The sequence below is a fragment of the Plectropomus leopardus genome, chromosome 10 (assembly GCF_008729295.1).
Source record: "Plectropomus leopardus isolate mb chromosome 10, YSFRI_Pleo_2.0, whole genome shotgun sequence".
Taxonomy (NCBI): Eukaryota; Metazoa; Chordata; class Actinopteri; order Perciformes; family Serranidae; genus Plectropomus; species Plectropomus leopardus.
The window spans coordinates 21,042,750-21,058,320 of NC_056472.1; the positions used below are offsets into that span (position 1 = coordinate 21,042,750).

The 15,571-nt window shown below is 37.8% G+C and overlaps 1 protein-coding gene across 1 annotated transcript in view; it reads left to right on the forward strand.

The window, feature by feature from the left end:
* Window positions 1–2,943: 2,943 nt before the first annotated feature.
* The window catches only part of dop1b (DOP1 leucine zipper like protein B), a 28,377-nt gene continuing 15,749 nt past the window's right edge, over window positions 2,944–15,571 (forward strand). Inside the window, exons 1-9 of the mRNA XM_042494013.1 lie at window positions 2,944–3,122; window positions 8,228–8,405; window positions 9,521–9,702; window positions 9,792–9,962; window positions 11,755–11,944; window positions 12,106–12,204; window positions 12,783–12,906; window positions 12,995–13,104; window positions 13,994–14,105. Coding sequence (XP_042349947.1) covers window positions 8,268–8,405; window positions 9,521–9,702; window positions 9,792–9,962; window positions 11,755–11,944; window positions 12,106–12,204; window positions 12,783–12,906; window positions 12,995–13,104; window positions 13,994–14,105 — 1,126 coding nt within the window. The 5' untranslated portion in view covers window positions 2,944–3,122; window positions 8,228–8,267. The remainder of the gene's footprint in view (window positions 3,123–8,227; window positions 8,406–9,520; window positions 9,703–9,791; window positions 9,963–11,754; window positions 11,945–12,105; window positions 12,205–12,782; window positions 12,907–12,994; window positions 13,105–13,993; window positions 14,106–15,571) is intronic.

Consider the following 15,571-nt stretch of genomic DNA (forward strand, 5'->3'; position numbering starts at 1 on the left):
AAAGAAAAATATAATCAGAAACAAGTATGAGAACATTTTTTAATAGTGAAAAGTGATTCTTTTTTAGCTGCTAGAGGCATAGAAAGGTGACAAAAGTATGTAATTATATTAATACACTTTAGATGGTGTTAAAAAGGAAGTAACAGGCTTATCACTGCCTCACTTTAGTGCAGGTACTTTCCAACACTTGCTTTTTTCACTATCTGTATAAAGCTTTTCTATTATTAGACCTACTTTCCATTGGTAACTATTGTATTATGTTACTGAGACTATAAAAAGATTTTCTATGATAAAAATAGGCTCCTGTTCTCAGGTGCAAAAAGCACCACAGTACCAAATAGCTGTCTACTGTTTGTTACGGGCCCTATTTTAATATTCATATTGCACAAAAGGCCTGCAAATGCCACAAACATGTTGATGACATTTGATGTCGGCTAATAGGTAGTCAGAAGCTTTACTAACTGGTCTGTAAGAATATCGCCCTCTGAGATTTTTCTACAGTAGCCTATTGACCACTTTTCAGACTTGTCACTTTCAATTACATGCAAACAGCAAAATACAACTTATCAAATGAAAGGTGCTGGAGTAAATTAAGTACACTGGACTTTTTTCTCCAGATTTACACAGAACAAACATTAAAAAGTCATAGCAATTGTGAAGCTAAAGATAAAATACGGATAATGTTCACTATAAATAGCTTTGCATGTTCTCAGATAAAACATGTGGGTGAAAAGTCACAACGTACAGGCTGATCTTTGTTTGACTTCAGTTCTGACTCACAATGTCAATATAGTCCATGAGTTGTCACAAGAGAAGAATGACCAGTATTTGTCAATTCATAACTGCTTCTGTTGTACAAATACTAATAGCCCCTGAAATTGAGCTAAAATTGCGAGCTTCATTAATTGCAAGCTTTAATTATAAGCAGAGTCCCAAATCACTGTTCTAATCTTATTAAATGACATCTGTTTATTTTAATTTTGTTCCGTAACATACAGCATATATATGTGTGTCATGTCAGGACATTGCAGTCTTTCAAATTATACACTGATACTAAAACATAAAACACTGTCATTGACATGATTATCTGAGTTTTGTACCACAGGCAGGTTCAGAGATGTTTGCATAATACAGGAGCTCCATCTAGAGAGTAGAACATGTATTTGCTAGATCCTGTGTGCACAAAGCTGAAAACTCAGTTGGAATTGTATTATATTCAGAACCATTAAACAGAAATACAATTAATTTTGTCATGATGACATTTTTATTAAGACCTACAACTAGAAATACAGAACTATATCTTATGTGACAGGGCCGCAAGAAGGTCTCACATTTATTATAAGAGGACTTAATGTTTTGTTTTGTTTTTTCGCCTGTCAAGATATAATTCCGGTAGCTCGGTATTCATGATAGCGGTCCTTGACTTGTCCCACACATTAATCATTTTTAGATTAATTTATCTGATTAGGAACACATGAAAATAGTCCCAACAATCCAGACAGATGAGGAAGAGGTGTAAAAGTTTCTGTGTTAAACTGGTGCAAAAGATCAAATTTCATATTCAAATCAGAATCTTTTTTGCCAATAAAAAGGAGTCTTCCAGTAGAATTAATAGATGTTTGAGTTTTTAAATGCACTCACTTCTTTAACATTGTTGCCAACAGCAAATGATAATTAACAAAAGGAGCCTTATCAGGTCTCATAACACCCAAGATCATTGTTATTGGCAACTTGGGAGGATGGCTTCAATGACCTAGTTAGAATTGTTTATTAAAGTATGACCTAAATTTACATAAAAAATATGACAATTTGCACCCAGAATATCTGTTACAAAAGCTGTCATTAAAGAATAAGTCCAGCTAGAATATTGACTTCGATTTGTGTGCAATCACAATCAAAAATGCTGTATTGATATTGAAATTGAGTCAAGTTTAATGACATGATGACACATTTAATGAGTTTAATTTAATGACCCTTATTTTTCCACAAGGTGGAGGGGAGAAACTGTGAATTTAAGGGGGAAAGAACTGTGTAGCAAGCTTTGCTAAGTAAAAAAAAAACATTAAAAAAGACTAAGTAAGTAAGCATCCACAACAGGCTTATCGCAGATGTATCAATATTGAATTGTCAGCCAATACGTAAGAAGAATTTCTAGTTTGTCCATCATTAAGCGCAGACAAGTCAATTTTTCAAAATGAATGAATAGAGGAAAATAGAAAAACAAATTAAATAAATAAATGTGACATCACAAAAAAGCTTGTCTGTAAAAGTGAGTTTTTAAGAGGTGATTTAAAAGATGTCACTGATTCCAATAATAGGTATAGGGGGGACAAATGTACATGTCCATACAATGTACATTCCTGAAATCCACACCTGTGTTGTTTCCTTGTCATGCTGTGACATGCCAAAAAGTCTCCTGGGGGAAAAGACCCATAATTAACTCTAAAGCTGTGCCAAATGTCATGGTATGTGCTTAAAGCAAGCATAGGCTACTAGCCCTGTAATACATATTTCACAAAAAACCCAAAAAAAACCTTTTTTATCTACAATAAAACAAATAAATCACGTTTTGTTTTGGTTTTAGGTTCGCTATTATAGACTGCATGGGTACAGTGTGCAGTTCACTGTCAAATATCTGGCAGTGAGGTGAGAGGTTTGTAAACACAGCACATCCTGGACTGTACCAAAGCCCGAGGGCAGTGAGTTCAATTTAAACTCCCCGTCTCCATTTTGAATTTGCAAGATGAGAAACTGGTTTCTTTTTGCTTTCGGCGAGAATTGAGCTTAAAACTTTTGCGCGTATTGACTTTTTGACGACGGTTTAAAGACAAACATCTCTTTAATTATATAAAACACCCCCGCCCCACCCCTCCTCTATGCGGAAGTGAACCTACCCTCTGCGTTCAGCTCTGAATCAGCTGAGTTTGAGGATCCCGCCCCGCTGTGACTATCAGCCCTGCTGCTCTGAGGATGGTTTATGAAAAACTCATCCCCAAAACTGATTACAGGTTCACAACCTCGTTTCCTTTAGCTATGTTAGCGTGAAGGATGCACCACGAGGACCGGACTGTCGCTTCTTTGAGTCGGACCGCTTTGAACGGAGGGCTATTGTTTCGCAGTTGGTGAGTCATTGATGAACCTGACAGCTAGCTAATTTTGTTTACGGCGATGCTCTAACAGCATATGTTGTCTTGTCATAACTAGAGCACTCTTATTATTTCTACTGACTCTTAAAAATGAAACTCAGACGTCTAAACATTACGTTAACGTTTTAAACGGCTAGCTAGCTAACATTATGTATTTAAATTTTAACGAAAATAAGCTAACGTTAGCTGTACATTAACCTATTTAACACAATGTCAGTGCACTTGTTTCCTGCTCTTGAAGGCAGTGATATTATCATCCAGTCTGTGGTCGTGCAGTTACATAATAGCTGCAGCTCTGTTGATGCTTCAGTACATTCAAAGGCCAAAAGCTGCAGCAGCCAGCTGTCATTTGGCCACAGTTTGTGTTGTCTTCTCTCTTTTCCCCCATTCTTTATTAACACAACTGAGTGTAACAAAAAATAAACAGTATACAAGTTAACTTATCCTTAACAAAACAAAGACAAAACAAAACAAGGGGATATTATGGTGTATTTGTTAGGGACATACAGCATGGCAACTCTCACAAGTATCATGACATAAAAAAAACCCAGAGGATAGCTCTTAAAAACATTACTAAAACACTTATTTCCAAAATGTTCAGTATCCTTAAAAAAAACAAAAATTTTAGTTTCTTCATTGCTTACATTGATGTATGAAGTACTTTGTCAAAATCACTACCAAAAATATTACAAAAATTGCTTTGTCTCCTTTTGTTGGGCAAACACCACATTTTCTTAAAATAATGTAAAGTCTTTACAGATATGGTTCATGATAAATCTACAGATGTCCTTCCAAATTTCACAGTGTGAGAATAATGTCAAATTTGTGTTGTGTTCTCATCTGTAATCTCACAGTTTAACAGTCATCACATTAAAGCCTGGTGTGGTGGTGGTGTCAGTCAGGTGACACAGTCCAAAGCGGGGCTTGTTGTGTGCCACAGTGCCTGTGTCTCAGAGCACACACCCCTGTGCCCCTGTGACAACAGCCTGTAGAAATGCATGGTTTTATTGCACTTTTGCTGATACATGTAATGAGGAAGTGAGAGCGTACATTTAGTTCTGCTTGGCCTTCCTAATTTGATAATCTGTCAAGCTGTCACCTGTGGTTAAGCAGGTTCTCAGGTTCCTCATTTGCTTGAAGGTTGCACACAAATAAGTGGAGTCTTTGTAGGAAGAATTATGGTCAGTATATTAAAAAAAAAAAAAAAAAATATTACGTGAAAGGTTATTCCAGGATTACTCAAATTGCTTCTTGAGGGGAATGGCCACTTTTGCAAAATGACAGGAGGTCAGGGGTGAGACGCAGCACACAAGTCAGGTGTCAAAGGAGCATTTATAGGAATTGAAGATATTCAAAGCTTAGACCGGACCTCTGTCAGGGGAGTCTGTATGTCCTCTCCTGGCACTTTCTTTGATAATAAAGCTCTATCTTGATGCTTTTTATGCACTCTGGCACATTATTTATGTTGAAAGTACCCCAGAACTGCAAGTTTAGTATCACTGGGTTATTCTCTACATTTGCTCAACACAGTTATCAAACAGGATATTCAGCTGTTCTTGCCACCTAATGCTAAAACAAGTATGTTACAGGAAACAGTTGTGTACAGAGCCATGATCAGGTGGCCTTCATTCCCAGCACCTATTATTCAAGAGAACGTTGAGGATCATTTTAAAATGTTGTTAAAACAACATCGCCAAACATGTAAGGCACTATCGGTAAACTGTTTTCTTGAAATCAAATGCGTGGAAGCATAGTATGGATTGGATATGGTCAGTCAGACATGGATTTATGTTTATAAAGAATGGCTATTCGTTTGAATGAAGGTCAAAGTCAAGTCTATTGTGATTTAATTATAATTTCATATTTGGCTCAGTTTTGTTAAATGGATGACAGTTTTCTTTCTGCACTCAATGTTAAAATGACAAGAGTATCTGTTTTGTTTGTTGTGTTTATCTGTGGTATTGTTTTAAGTGTATATGAAGAATATATGTGTGGACACCAGGAAGAATAGCCAATGTTTCTGCTTCTGCTACTGGAAATCCCAATAAAGAAAGAAAGAAGTTATCAAGTGCTGAATAGCATCACCTCATCTAGGGGTATTTTGCTATGTAGTGTGACTTTGTTTTTACGTATTGTGTCTTTAACCGCTCCTACTTTTGATATGGAGACTGTCAGTGTGGAAAGGTTAATCCACAGTGAGGGCTGTCACCAGGATTTAGCTGCAGTCACGGGTACAGCATGTGGCTTTTACGGATTAGTGTTTTGATGTTTTTAGGCTGGTCTGGTCAGAAATGACTAACCACGTGGCAAATATGGTATTTACAATTTGATAAATTCAAAACACATGTTTGGAAAAAGTGACTTCTTTTTTTATGCATAATCAGTGAAAGGCAGTAATGAGTGCTTGATAAAAAGGACATGGTAAAAAAAAAGAACAGTGTGCAAAGTCTGGCATATTACTTAAAAGCCAGTGCTGTAGGGAAACATTTTTCATAAGGGTGCCTGATAAATATGATTGACTGAGCCTGAGTTTAGCTTACTGCAATCATAATGTTATTGTGTTTATGTTGGCCAATAAGTAACAGGAAATTGCACTGTATGAATCCCAAAATGAGTACTGCTAAACGAAAAATATAGTAGTAGGAATTGGTAATAGTCTATTTTAATGACCAAAAATCTACTTAATGTGGGCTTGTCCATACCGCAAACTTGTATTGTTTATTACAGTTTAGTACAGTGTACTATGTTTAGAATATTGAGATTTTTATTATGTAATTATTTTAATATATAATTAAGTATTTTTTCAGATTTTTCTCTATCTCTTATTTGTTGTTGTTACTGATTTACTTTTCAGTCAGTTCATTGTATAGAATGTGTTATAATGTTTATTTGCCATGTAATATTTGGCCAAAGTTAATCCATCAGCTGCAAAATGTCCTATCAGAATATGGCATTATATCAGTGGCATGTTGTCGATATATTGTAATCTGATCAGTAAGATTCCTTTTGATATTGGCCTGAAAAAAATCTGTACTGGACTATATGACTGAGAGGGTCTTCAGAAGGACTTTGGGAATCCCTGTTTACCTGCTGACAGTGTTTAAGGCTAAGCAAGGAGAGGAGAAGAGGTATACTCCTGAGTCTTCATCCCTCTGCATCACTTGGATATTTAATTTCTTTATCCAATTATCTCTTCAGTTTTCTCAGTCAAGTGTGCCGAGTCTTCTGCTGCTTTCAGTATGCAGCTAAAATACCGCAAATTGCTTGATGAATTAAATTAAAAAAATGAAAGACAATTATTGCCAACGTCCTTTTACTGAACATATTTAACATTTAACTGAACACAAATGGCACCAATAAAAAGGGGTTTTCAACTGACACTCCTTCAGCTAACTCAAAAATCCCTGATGGCAATTTCACAGTCTTTCACAATGTGTTTATTGTGCAAGTTGACACTGCGATAACAATAAAAAACAACAATGCATTGTGCAGCCCTACAAAGAACCCACATTATGAATGCATTTGTAAACTTAAGCCAACAAACGTTGGGCATTTGTATTTCATAAATGACTCAAAAGATTGATCAGTTATCAAATTTCCAGTGATTATTTTTCTATCAATCAGCTGATCGTTTCACCGCTGATACACAGTCACCCTAAGCAGCGCGTGTTGTCGTGTTTGTCCACGATGGTAAAGCTCCTCTCAGCTCAGGCAGTGAGTCCAGATGTCTGTGCTCCTCTAATCCTGCCTTCCCAATCCCCCACACATCTCTCTGTTTAGCTTTTTTCAAATACACTACATGCACACACGCTCACGCCACCGTCTTTGCCATGTGCTCAAAAGCAAGAAAGCTACTCTTTCTAGATTACACAGCAGCCCCGATCCGAGTTTGATGCCCATTTGATCTTGAATATCTGCCCATACTGAGTCCTGAATACATTTCTTTACCTGGATAATACATCTGCACAGTGCATACTTCAAGTACCTTAAAGTTATTAAAATGAATCCAGTGTATATGCTTGACAATTTGATAGCTCTGCAGTGCAATACAAGAAAAATGTCTGAATCCAAACAGTTTCTTAAGTCTTTTTTTTAATTTTATTTACACAAAATAACAAAGTAAGCAAACTAAGAATATGTTTATAACACCTGTGTGATGGCAGAATACTGTTTCCATCTGATCAGAACCCCCCTATTACACAGTATGTTTAGCTGTTTGGTATTTTGTTTCTAAGTTTAATGTGTTGTTTTCCTAAAATCATACTCTTTTGCTGTTACAATTCATCCTCAAGACCTTTTATAAAGATGCACAAATCAATTTTTTCTATTAGATGCTAAATGACTTGTAGTGACGAGCCCAGGGAGAATTATCACCCAACCTGCAATTTTATGTTCAGTCTCACCGCTATATAATCAACCTCCCAGCCACAGCACACAGCCGTGTTCCCTGAAAAGACTTTACTGGCCTGCACCAAACTGCGGACAAAAGATGCTAGCGAATGTAGTGGCGCATTCAACTCCTAAAGAGCCAGACTTTTCCTTCAGGAGCTGGTGAAGACCAAAACAGAGCTGAACAGAGAGTTAATATTGAATTTCTATTCATCAGGTGGCCAGAGACACAGTTTGAATGTTTATCTGCATCTGCTGGATGTGTGCTATGACAACACTATATGTCATGAGGTTACGTGTCAGAATTGCCCCATGTTTCCCCCAGGAGGCCTAAGAACCCTATTAATGCTGCTTTACCTGTCACTGTGTAGACAAGAGAGAAACAAGCGATTTCCTGTGCCTGTTTGCACGCAGCTTGTTTTTCTCTGGAGGTGCATGCATGGTCTCACAGTTTGTGTCAGCAGGACTCCTCCTTCCTCAGACTAAGAAACAGAATGAACCAGTCATGAATAAGGACATTTGTCTCCACAGCCTCATCATGTATATGATATCAGCGAACAGAGCTTAATTGGCTAATTTAATTTGCTATAATCAAGCCTCAGAAGCAGAAGGGCATCCAGAAGGTTGCAGACAGACAGATGCTATCACAGAGTTGATTGACCTTACCTCTTGATTGTCTCGCCTCTTTCCAGAAATATTGTGCTGAATATGCTGCGATCAGACTGATGCATCATGGATCCCGAGGAGTTAGAACTGCAGAATGACTACCGTTACCGTAACTATGCGTCGGTCATTGAGAAGGCGCTGCGAAACTTTGAGTCCTCAAGTGAGTGGGCAGATCTCATATCCTCCCTGGGCAAGCTCAATAAGGTACGTTATCATGCACAGTGTGGACTCGATGAGTAGAAATAGTGTTAAAGCTAAGATCTTCATCTGGATGTCACAATAGTGTTTGCAGTTTTGCACTGTTGATGTTTTGCAGGTGTCATCTTGATAGCTGCTTTGTGTGTTTCAGCTCTCTGTTCTTAAGAAATAGTTCTCGTTTCTTCTTGAACTCTCCTTGTTATACACCCTAGTTGCTTTAGACTCCCAGCTGTTTGTTTTAGGGAATAAATGTGCCACTTTTCTTTCCCCTTACGGAACATGTGTTTACTTTGGAGTGCCTTTATGTGTTTATTCAAAAACATTAGTCCTTAAAGTACACTGATCTACAGGAAACCCCTATATGGCCAATACTAAACCCAGAAACCCAGAAATGTTGTTTCCTGTAAACATTTATGATGGAAGGCCTAGTGGATGAAATAAATTTTGGTTGCTGTGAGTTGCATGTTGGGCAATTTGCATATTTGGCAAAACAAACTAATTTGTTAATTACCAAAAAGCAAAACAATAATTTTGCTTCTGATTAACTTAGAAAGTTGACCTAAGAGACTAAGTCCATGTTTGTGATGTCCAGAAATTTACCTGTTACCATAGTGTAGTCATGCAGTGTTTCCTTATTAGCACAATCTGCATAAATTGTGTGAAAAATGGGTCAAAATTGGAAAAAAGTCGGACTTTTAGTTGACTTAGAGAGTAGTGTAGCAGTACACAAAGAAGCAGTAATGCAAAAGACAGAACGGCCACATGAGACTGGAAGTTTGTATATGAAGCAAAATTACAGCTATTTCTGTTTTTGGTATTTGTCTTTTTAAGCTCATTACGCAAATTGCCCAACATGCAACTCTTGGCAACAAACTTTTATTTCATCCAACAGGCCTATTGATGATATTTCAATCCTAAAAGTTCATAGGAAACAACATTCTGGGTCCAAGAAATTTCAACTTGACTACACAGAGAAAGCCAGAGAAAGACACTTTTCTTCTCTTCCAGTGTGCATGTGTCTGTTCCTTTGTCTTCCTGGATGGTTGTACCAAAGTCTAACTTAATATGTAAACTTTTAGGTTCATTGCCAACACATTTATTTCTGTGTCTCTTTCTTTCAGGCATTGCAGAGTAACCTTCGCTACTCCCTCCTGCCTAAAAGGCTGATAATAGGGAAGCGTCTCGCCCAGTGCCTGCACCCAGCACTGCCAAGCGGAGTACACCTCAAGGCTCTGGAGACCTATGAGATCATTTTTAAAATCATTGGAACAAAATGGCTGGCCAAGGATCTGTTCATTTACAGGTGAAGAGGCATAAATCCTTTATTACATCAGTGAGAGAGCCGGCCTCATTATGTGTGCAGCTATGTAATGTGTGTGTTTGTGGTTTCAGCTCAGGATTGTTCCCGCTGTTGGGCCATGCAGCCATGGCAGTGAAGCCTATGCTGCTGACACTGTATGAGCGTTACTATCTCCCGCTGCAGAGGGCTTTGCTGCCCAGTCTGCAGGCCTTCATAACAGGATTACTGCCAGGTCTGGAGGAGGGACTGGAAGTGTACGACAGGTACATAGCACATACTGTTTTTGTCAGAAGAAAATATCACAAACTAGTATTCTATATTTAGCTAATATTGTCAACAAATCCCAGGAAAAGACCAAACCCAACAATGAATTTATCCCGCTGATACGTTTTGTCTGTGTGTTCAAAGTTGGATATAGCTAGCTTATTTCTCTGTGGCACAGAGCGACATTGTTGTCCTAAAACAATTAAAACCTGGTCAAATAGCCACACTGATGGACTGGGTGACATGTTCCTTCATTATGTTAAAAATGGGCTCTTAAGTTTATTTTGAGTCAATCCCACAGAAAACACCCTGCTGCCTTAAATACTCGGATGTTGCAGAATGTTTATTTCAGGGTTCCTGTGGATCCTTAAATAGTCTTACAAAGCATTGAATTAATTAATATAAAATTTAGGCCTCAATTGATTAAATTAAAAGTCTTAATAATGCTAAAACATGGGAAGAAGGATTTTATGAATAGGATTTTTTGACATTGCATTGTAAAATGTAAAAATAATTGAAAAAAAAACTATTTAAAAAAACAATAAGTTTCCTAATGCCTCTTGCATTTTCATCACACATATTCTACGTAGTATAGTAGCACCAACAACATTAGTATTTTGTTTCTGGTTGTGATGCTCAGAGCAGAGGATCCACTGTCTCTTATCTAGCTGTCACTGTATCCTGGACAACAGGGGAAGTTTAAATTCAACAAAATTGGCTATTTAACCGAGACTTGTCTGGTGTCTTTTATGCAAAAATGAAATAAGAATAAGAAATAAATCAAGCTCAGCACAATGGGAATTAAGGCAGTGGAATCCCACATGTAGAGTGAGAAACACTTTTGGTATGAAAACTTACCAACAAGTGGCCAATATTTCCCAGTTGTGTTCCACCCTCAACTCTGCCACAGGACAAAAAAGTTGTGATTTATGTTAAACTAAATATTTGGGGAAAATCATACCTTACCCTGAATAATGAAGGTCTGTTCATGTTTTGTTACCCCTCAGTTTTGGTTATTCTAAAATTGATCTTAAAGTCATTATGAATGGCATTTAAAAAAGTCTTAAAAAGTCTTAGATATAATTTGCCTTTAGCTGTAAGAGCCCCGTATTAATCAGCAAGTGAAAACAGTCTTACAATATGCAGTTTACTCCTGTCCCAGTGACCTTTGCTAAAAACTGCAGTGCCCAGTTGTTTTTAAACTACTTTTTGTTATTCTGAAAGTTAGTGATGCATTACAGAAGGAACAGATGGGCTTGGGGCTGAGAGCCGCAGACCGGGCAGGGAAGTGAGAAAGTAAAGAGAGATGGACAGTCTTGGTTTTCTCGTGGGATTTGTTGGCAGCCTTTTTCGTGACAGTATAATACTTTGCCAACAGTACAGCGGCTACAGAGTGATTCAGCTAGTGTGGGTACCCTGGAACATTGGGGTTTATTTTTAGTTGATCTGGCAATCTTTACTGTTAATGTTACACTAAACATACACAGTGGTGGATGTAGACAGGAGGCGAGTTTGTATTTACAACTTTCTACAGAAGTACCCGAGCACCAAATATGCTGACACAGACTTGCTCTAGGTGCTTTTCAGGGTAATTTTGGGTGAGTCAGTCGACCTGTTAGTGTTGTATACTGCCTAAACAGTACTGCAATACAGACACGAGAGGATTTTGATCAGAATTGATTGGTGTGACATCACTAACCACAAGGTCAGCCTGCCTATCAGAAATATAGATTTATTAGTGGGTGTACTGCTGAATGAGTTGTTATCATTTTGTCCTCTCTCTGTGTCCAGGACTGATGCGTTGCTGCTCAAGTTGTCCCTGTTGGTGGGTCAGCAGGTGTTCTATGGTGCGCTGTGGGGTAGTATGCTGGTCACCCCCATGGTGCGACTGCCCGCTTCGGTCTTTATTGTCACTCATTTTGACTGCATGGCTTCTGTGCGCCAGCAATCATACATGCTGGGCTACGACCACAGACAGGTGGTGAGTGTTATTGCACTTATGGATTACCAAGCACATTTAATAATTCTGGGGTTATTTTTGAATTGTGGACATATTTTAGTCATGTTTCACTTCAGTACCACAGTCTGCTTCGTCATCAACTTTTATCATCTAAACGTCTGTTGACTTCTGTCTGTCTTCAGATAAAGTCAGTGTGTCTGTCTCTGCAAGATACAAACGTCCTGGTGCAAAGGAACATGCTGGAAATCCTGCTCTTCTTTTTCCCCTTTGCTATATGCATGGTAAGTGCACACACACTCACACACTACAGGTTTATTTTTTCATTCAGTTCACAAAAGCGCGCACATGCAGATTATCAAAAGACTAGGTGCTGGACAAGAGATGATCCAAGAAAAGAAAAAAACAAAGCCTGCACACTTGATTATGCTGCCATGAATATTAAATATAACCTTGGTGTTAATTATATCAAAAATTCATGGGAGCATAATCTAGTGTGCTAGTGTTTTTTTTTTCATTAAACCCATATTTAACCAGGTAACTCCTGTTGAGATCATCAATCTGTTTTTCAAGGGAGACCTGAAAAGACTAGTAAAGAGTTTTTTTTCCATTTCTACTCCTTAAATCACTCTGCAAACATAATTAGATTCAGTTTATTTAGGGAGAAAACAGGAATGATCCTTTAGTTACAATTATATGCAAACATATGTTGCTGCTGCTTGAAAATACTGTGTATTAGTTTCATAAATTGTTTCCAGTACTACCTCTTTACGCTCTTCCTTTCTTTTCTGTCCTGTCATTATGCTCATTATTCTTTCCTGTTGTTCCTCAGACCAACTGTTACTGTGTTGTGTTGGTTTAGGACCCAGAGCAGGCCGGTATCTCTATGACTGGTAAAGATATGGTGACCGTGGTGTCCGCAGCCTCACTAACTCTACTCCGCAGAGACATGTCCCTCAACAGACGCCTTTACGCCTGGCTCCTAGGTGATAATCATTGTAATATCCTTTAGTAATGAGTCAACACTAACTTTCCCAGTTTATAATGTTTGCTTGTATGTATGTATTTTTTCAGGGACTGATAAAAAAGGATTCATGGTGGCACCACACCCCACCCTCTCCACGACTATGGAGGAACACACGTCGTTCTACTTCAACACCTACTCCAAAGATTTCCTTGTGCAGGTAACTCACTCATGTGTTGGCACACAAAAAATAGACATTTGCATATTTAATGTAATGTTATTTGTCAATGTTTTTAAAGCAAAAGTTGGAGATTTTGGGAAATATGCTTGTTTGCTTCCTTGCTGAAAGTTAGAGGCCGAGATCGATACCACTCTCGTGCTTGTGTATGAAGATACAGTAATTAAAGCTACAGTGATTACAGTGATTAAGGAAAAAAAATCCACCTACGAGTACCTCTAAAGCTCATTAACGAAGACGTGATATACCATTTGTTTAACCCATAAAAAAAGCAGAAATGTAAAAATAACAAGTTGTGGTTTCACAGGGGGTTTAAAATATTTAAAAAATATTTATTTATTGATACATATCCATTCTGAATATTTAAGATTGTTTCAATACTCATTTTCTGCATTATAAATACACTGGTACCAGCCGCGCTTTCTCACTCTGATACTAACCAAAAAAGGAAAAATCATCGTTGTCATGTTATAGCCTTGTTATTTTTATCTTTGAATAAAAATTCTAACTTGTAGTACGCCCTCAATGTCAATTTTCCCCATGGAATGAAAAATTGTGTCTAATATCAGTTTATTATAAACTTTTGTGACAAGTATCGTGACAAGAGGTAGTCCTGCAACTAACTTCTGTCTAACTCTCTTCAAACAAGCATATTTCCCAAAATATCTAGCTAAACTAAACTAACAAAATGTCTTAACAAGCTATTTCTGTAAAAATTTTAAATGAAAGTGTACATTTCAGAGAGGAGAGTAAATTAGAGGAAGTGCAACTCACTTGTCACATGTTGGTCAGGTGTCTGTTTGAACAGTGTACAAATGTATGTTTGTCACTTGTTTGTCTTATTCTTGTCTGTTTGTTTCTGTGACCTCAGGCTCTAATTAACATCCTCAAACAAAAGGATATGGAGAGCGACCCAGAGAATGTGACTGGGCACCTCAGGCCCTTTCGCATCATCATAAGTCTGCTTGATAAACCGGAGATAGGTAGGCAGCACTGAGCAGTACATAACCACACATCAAAAAGATCAGGTCAGGGTTAATTTGGTTGCAGCTGGCTATGCAAACACATTTATCATTTAAAAAAAAACAAAAAAAAACATGATCACAAAATGCAACAATCTGGACAGATAACAGGGAAAATGGTACAAATTTTATGTAGAAGACTGCAGGAAACAGCTGAATGTTAAATACATAGAGTGCATAGGTGAGGAGATCACATGCAATTCAGGCTACTTATTTCTGTGCAAACAAAAAAGTCTTTTTATCTCTTGCCATCTGAGCAGGAAGTCTCAAAAGCAGTGGTTACACTTGTCTTTTCAATGCAACTTTTGTCATCCAATTATGCCAGGATGCATGAATTGTCAAGTCTGTGCATTCCAAGATCAGATCTTACTCTTATTGGAATCTGATCATATGGACATCATGCCAAAGTGGTATAGCTAGAATTGAGTTCAGATTTCAGTGAGGTTTAAACAGGATGTGGGCACGATTTGGGCATGTTAATTAAATGTGACTTTCTCATGCTGTGAGCGAGACCAAAGTGAAGACCAAGGCTGGAGCAGAGGTGCATTAAGAGTCTGTGGTCTGCGACTCTTAATCTAACATTTTACTGCTGCTGTGTCGGTTTGGACTCTTCCTCCCTTCGGTATTAGTATATTTGTTACTAATTTGGTTGTGAACACATTTCACAGAAGTCATTATTCATTTATTTTGTTATTAAAAGCTTTTATTGTGAAGCAGCAAAATAAGGAGATGATAAGTTTTCATTTGCAATAATTTAACATGACTCCTCTACAGCTAAAAGCAAACTTTAAACAGTAAAATAATGCCGCTATCTGAAAGTGCAAACAAGGGCAACCATTTACTTATCAGTTTTGCACTCATGACAACAAACCACAATAACCACAAAAACCACAATCACTGTGCGTTCAGGCTGGTCTCACTGAAGCACCGTGTGCAGACACAGATGAGCTCTGATCTGGCGTATCTGATTACAAAAGTCGCACTGAAAAAAGAAGTGTAACCACAGCTAAAGCCAACATTGTAGCACACACATTAAAAGAGTTAGTTTTTCTCAAAATATAGAAATGGTTTTGGACCGTTTTACATTTGGGTGTAAGCTCAGCTTGTTGTCAAACATGATACTCAACTTCATTCCCTCCCTTTCAGTTTGGCGTTGTGTGCCGACTTCTCATGTTCATTATCACGTCCTAGGGTTTAGATCAATCAATTCAGGACCTCCTCCACCATGGCGAAGTTGCCAACTAGTGGCTTATGACCTAGTTCCTCTCCTTCCAGGAGGCTTAGTACAGAATCATCATCAAATTTAATAATATGTCTGTTCTAGTATTTACTTTTGACTGCTGTTGAGCTCTCATACATTGTGACCGGTCTATGAAAAAGTCTAAAATCCATCCAGTGATATTAATGTCAAGACTGAGATTGAAAAG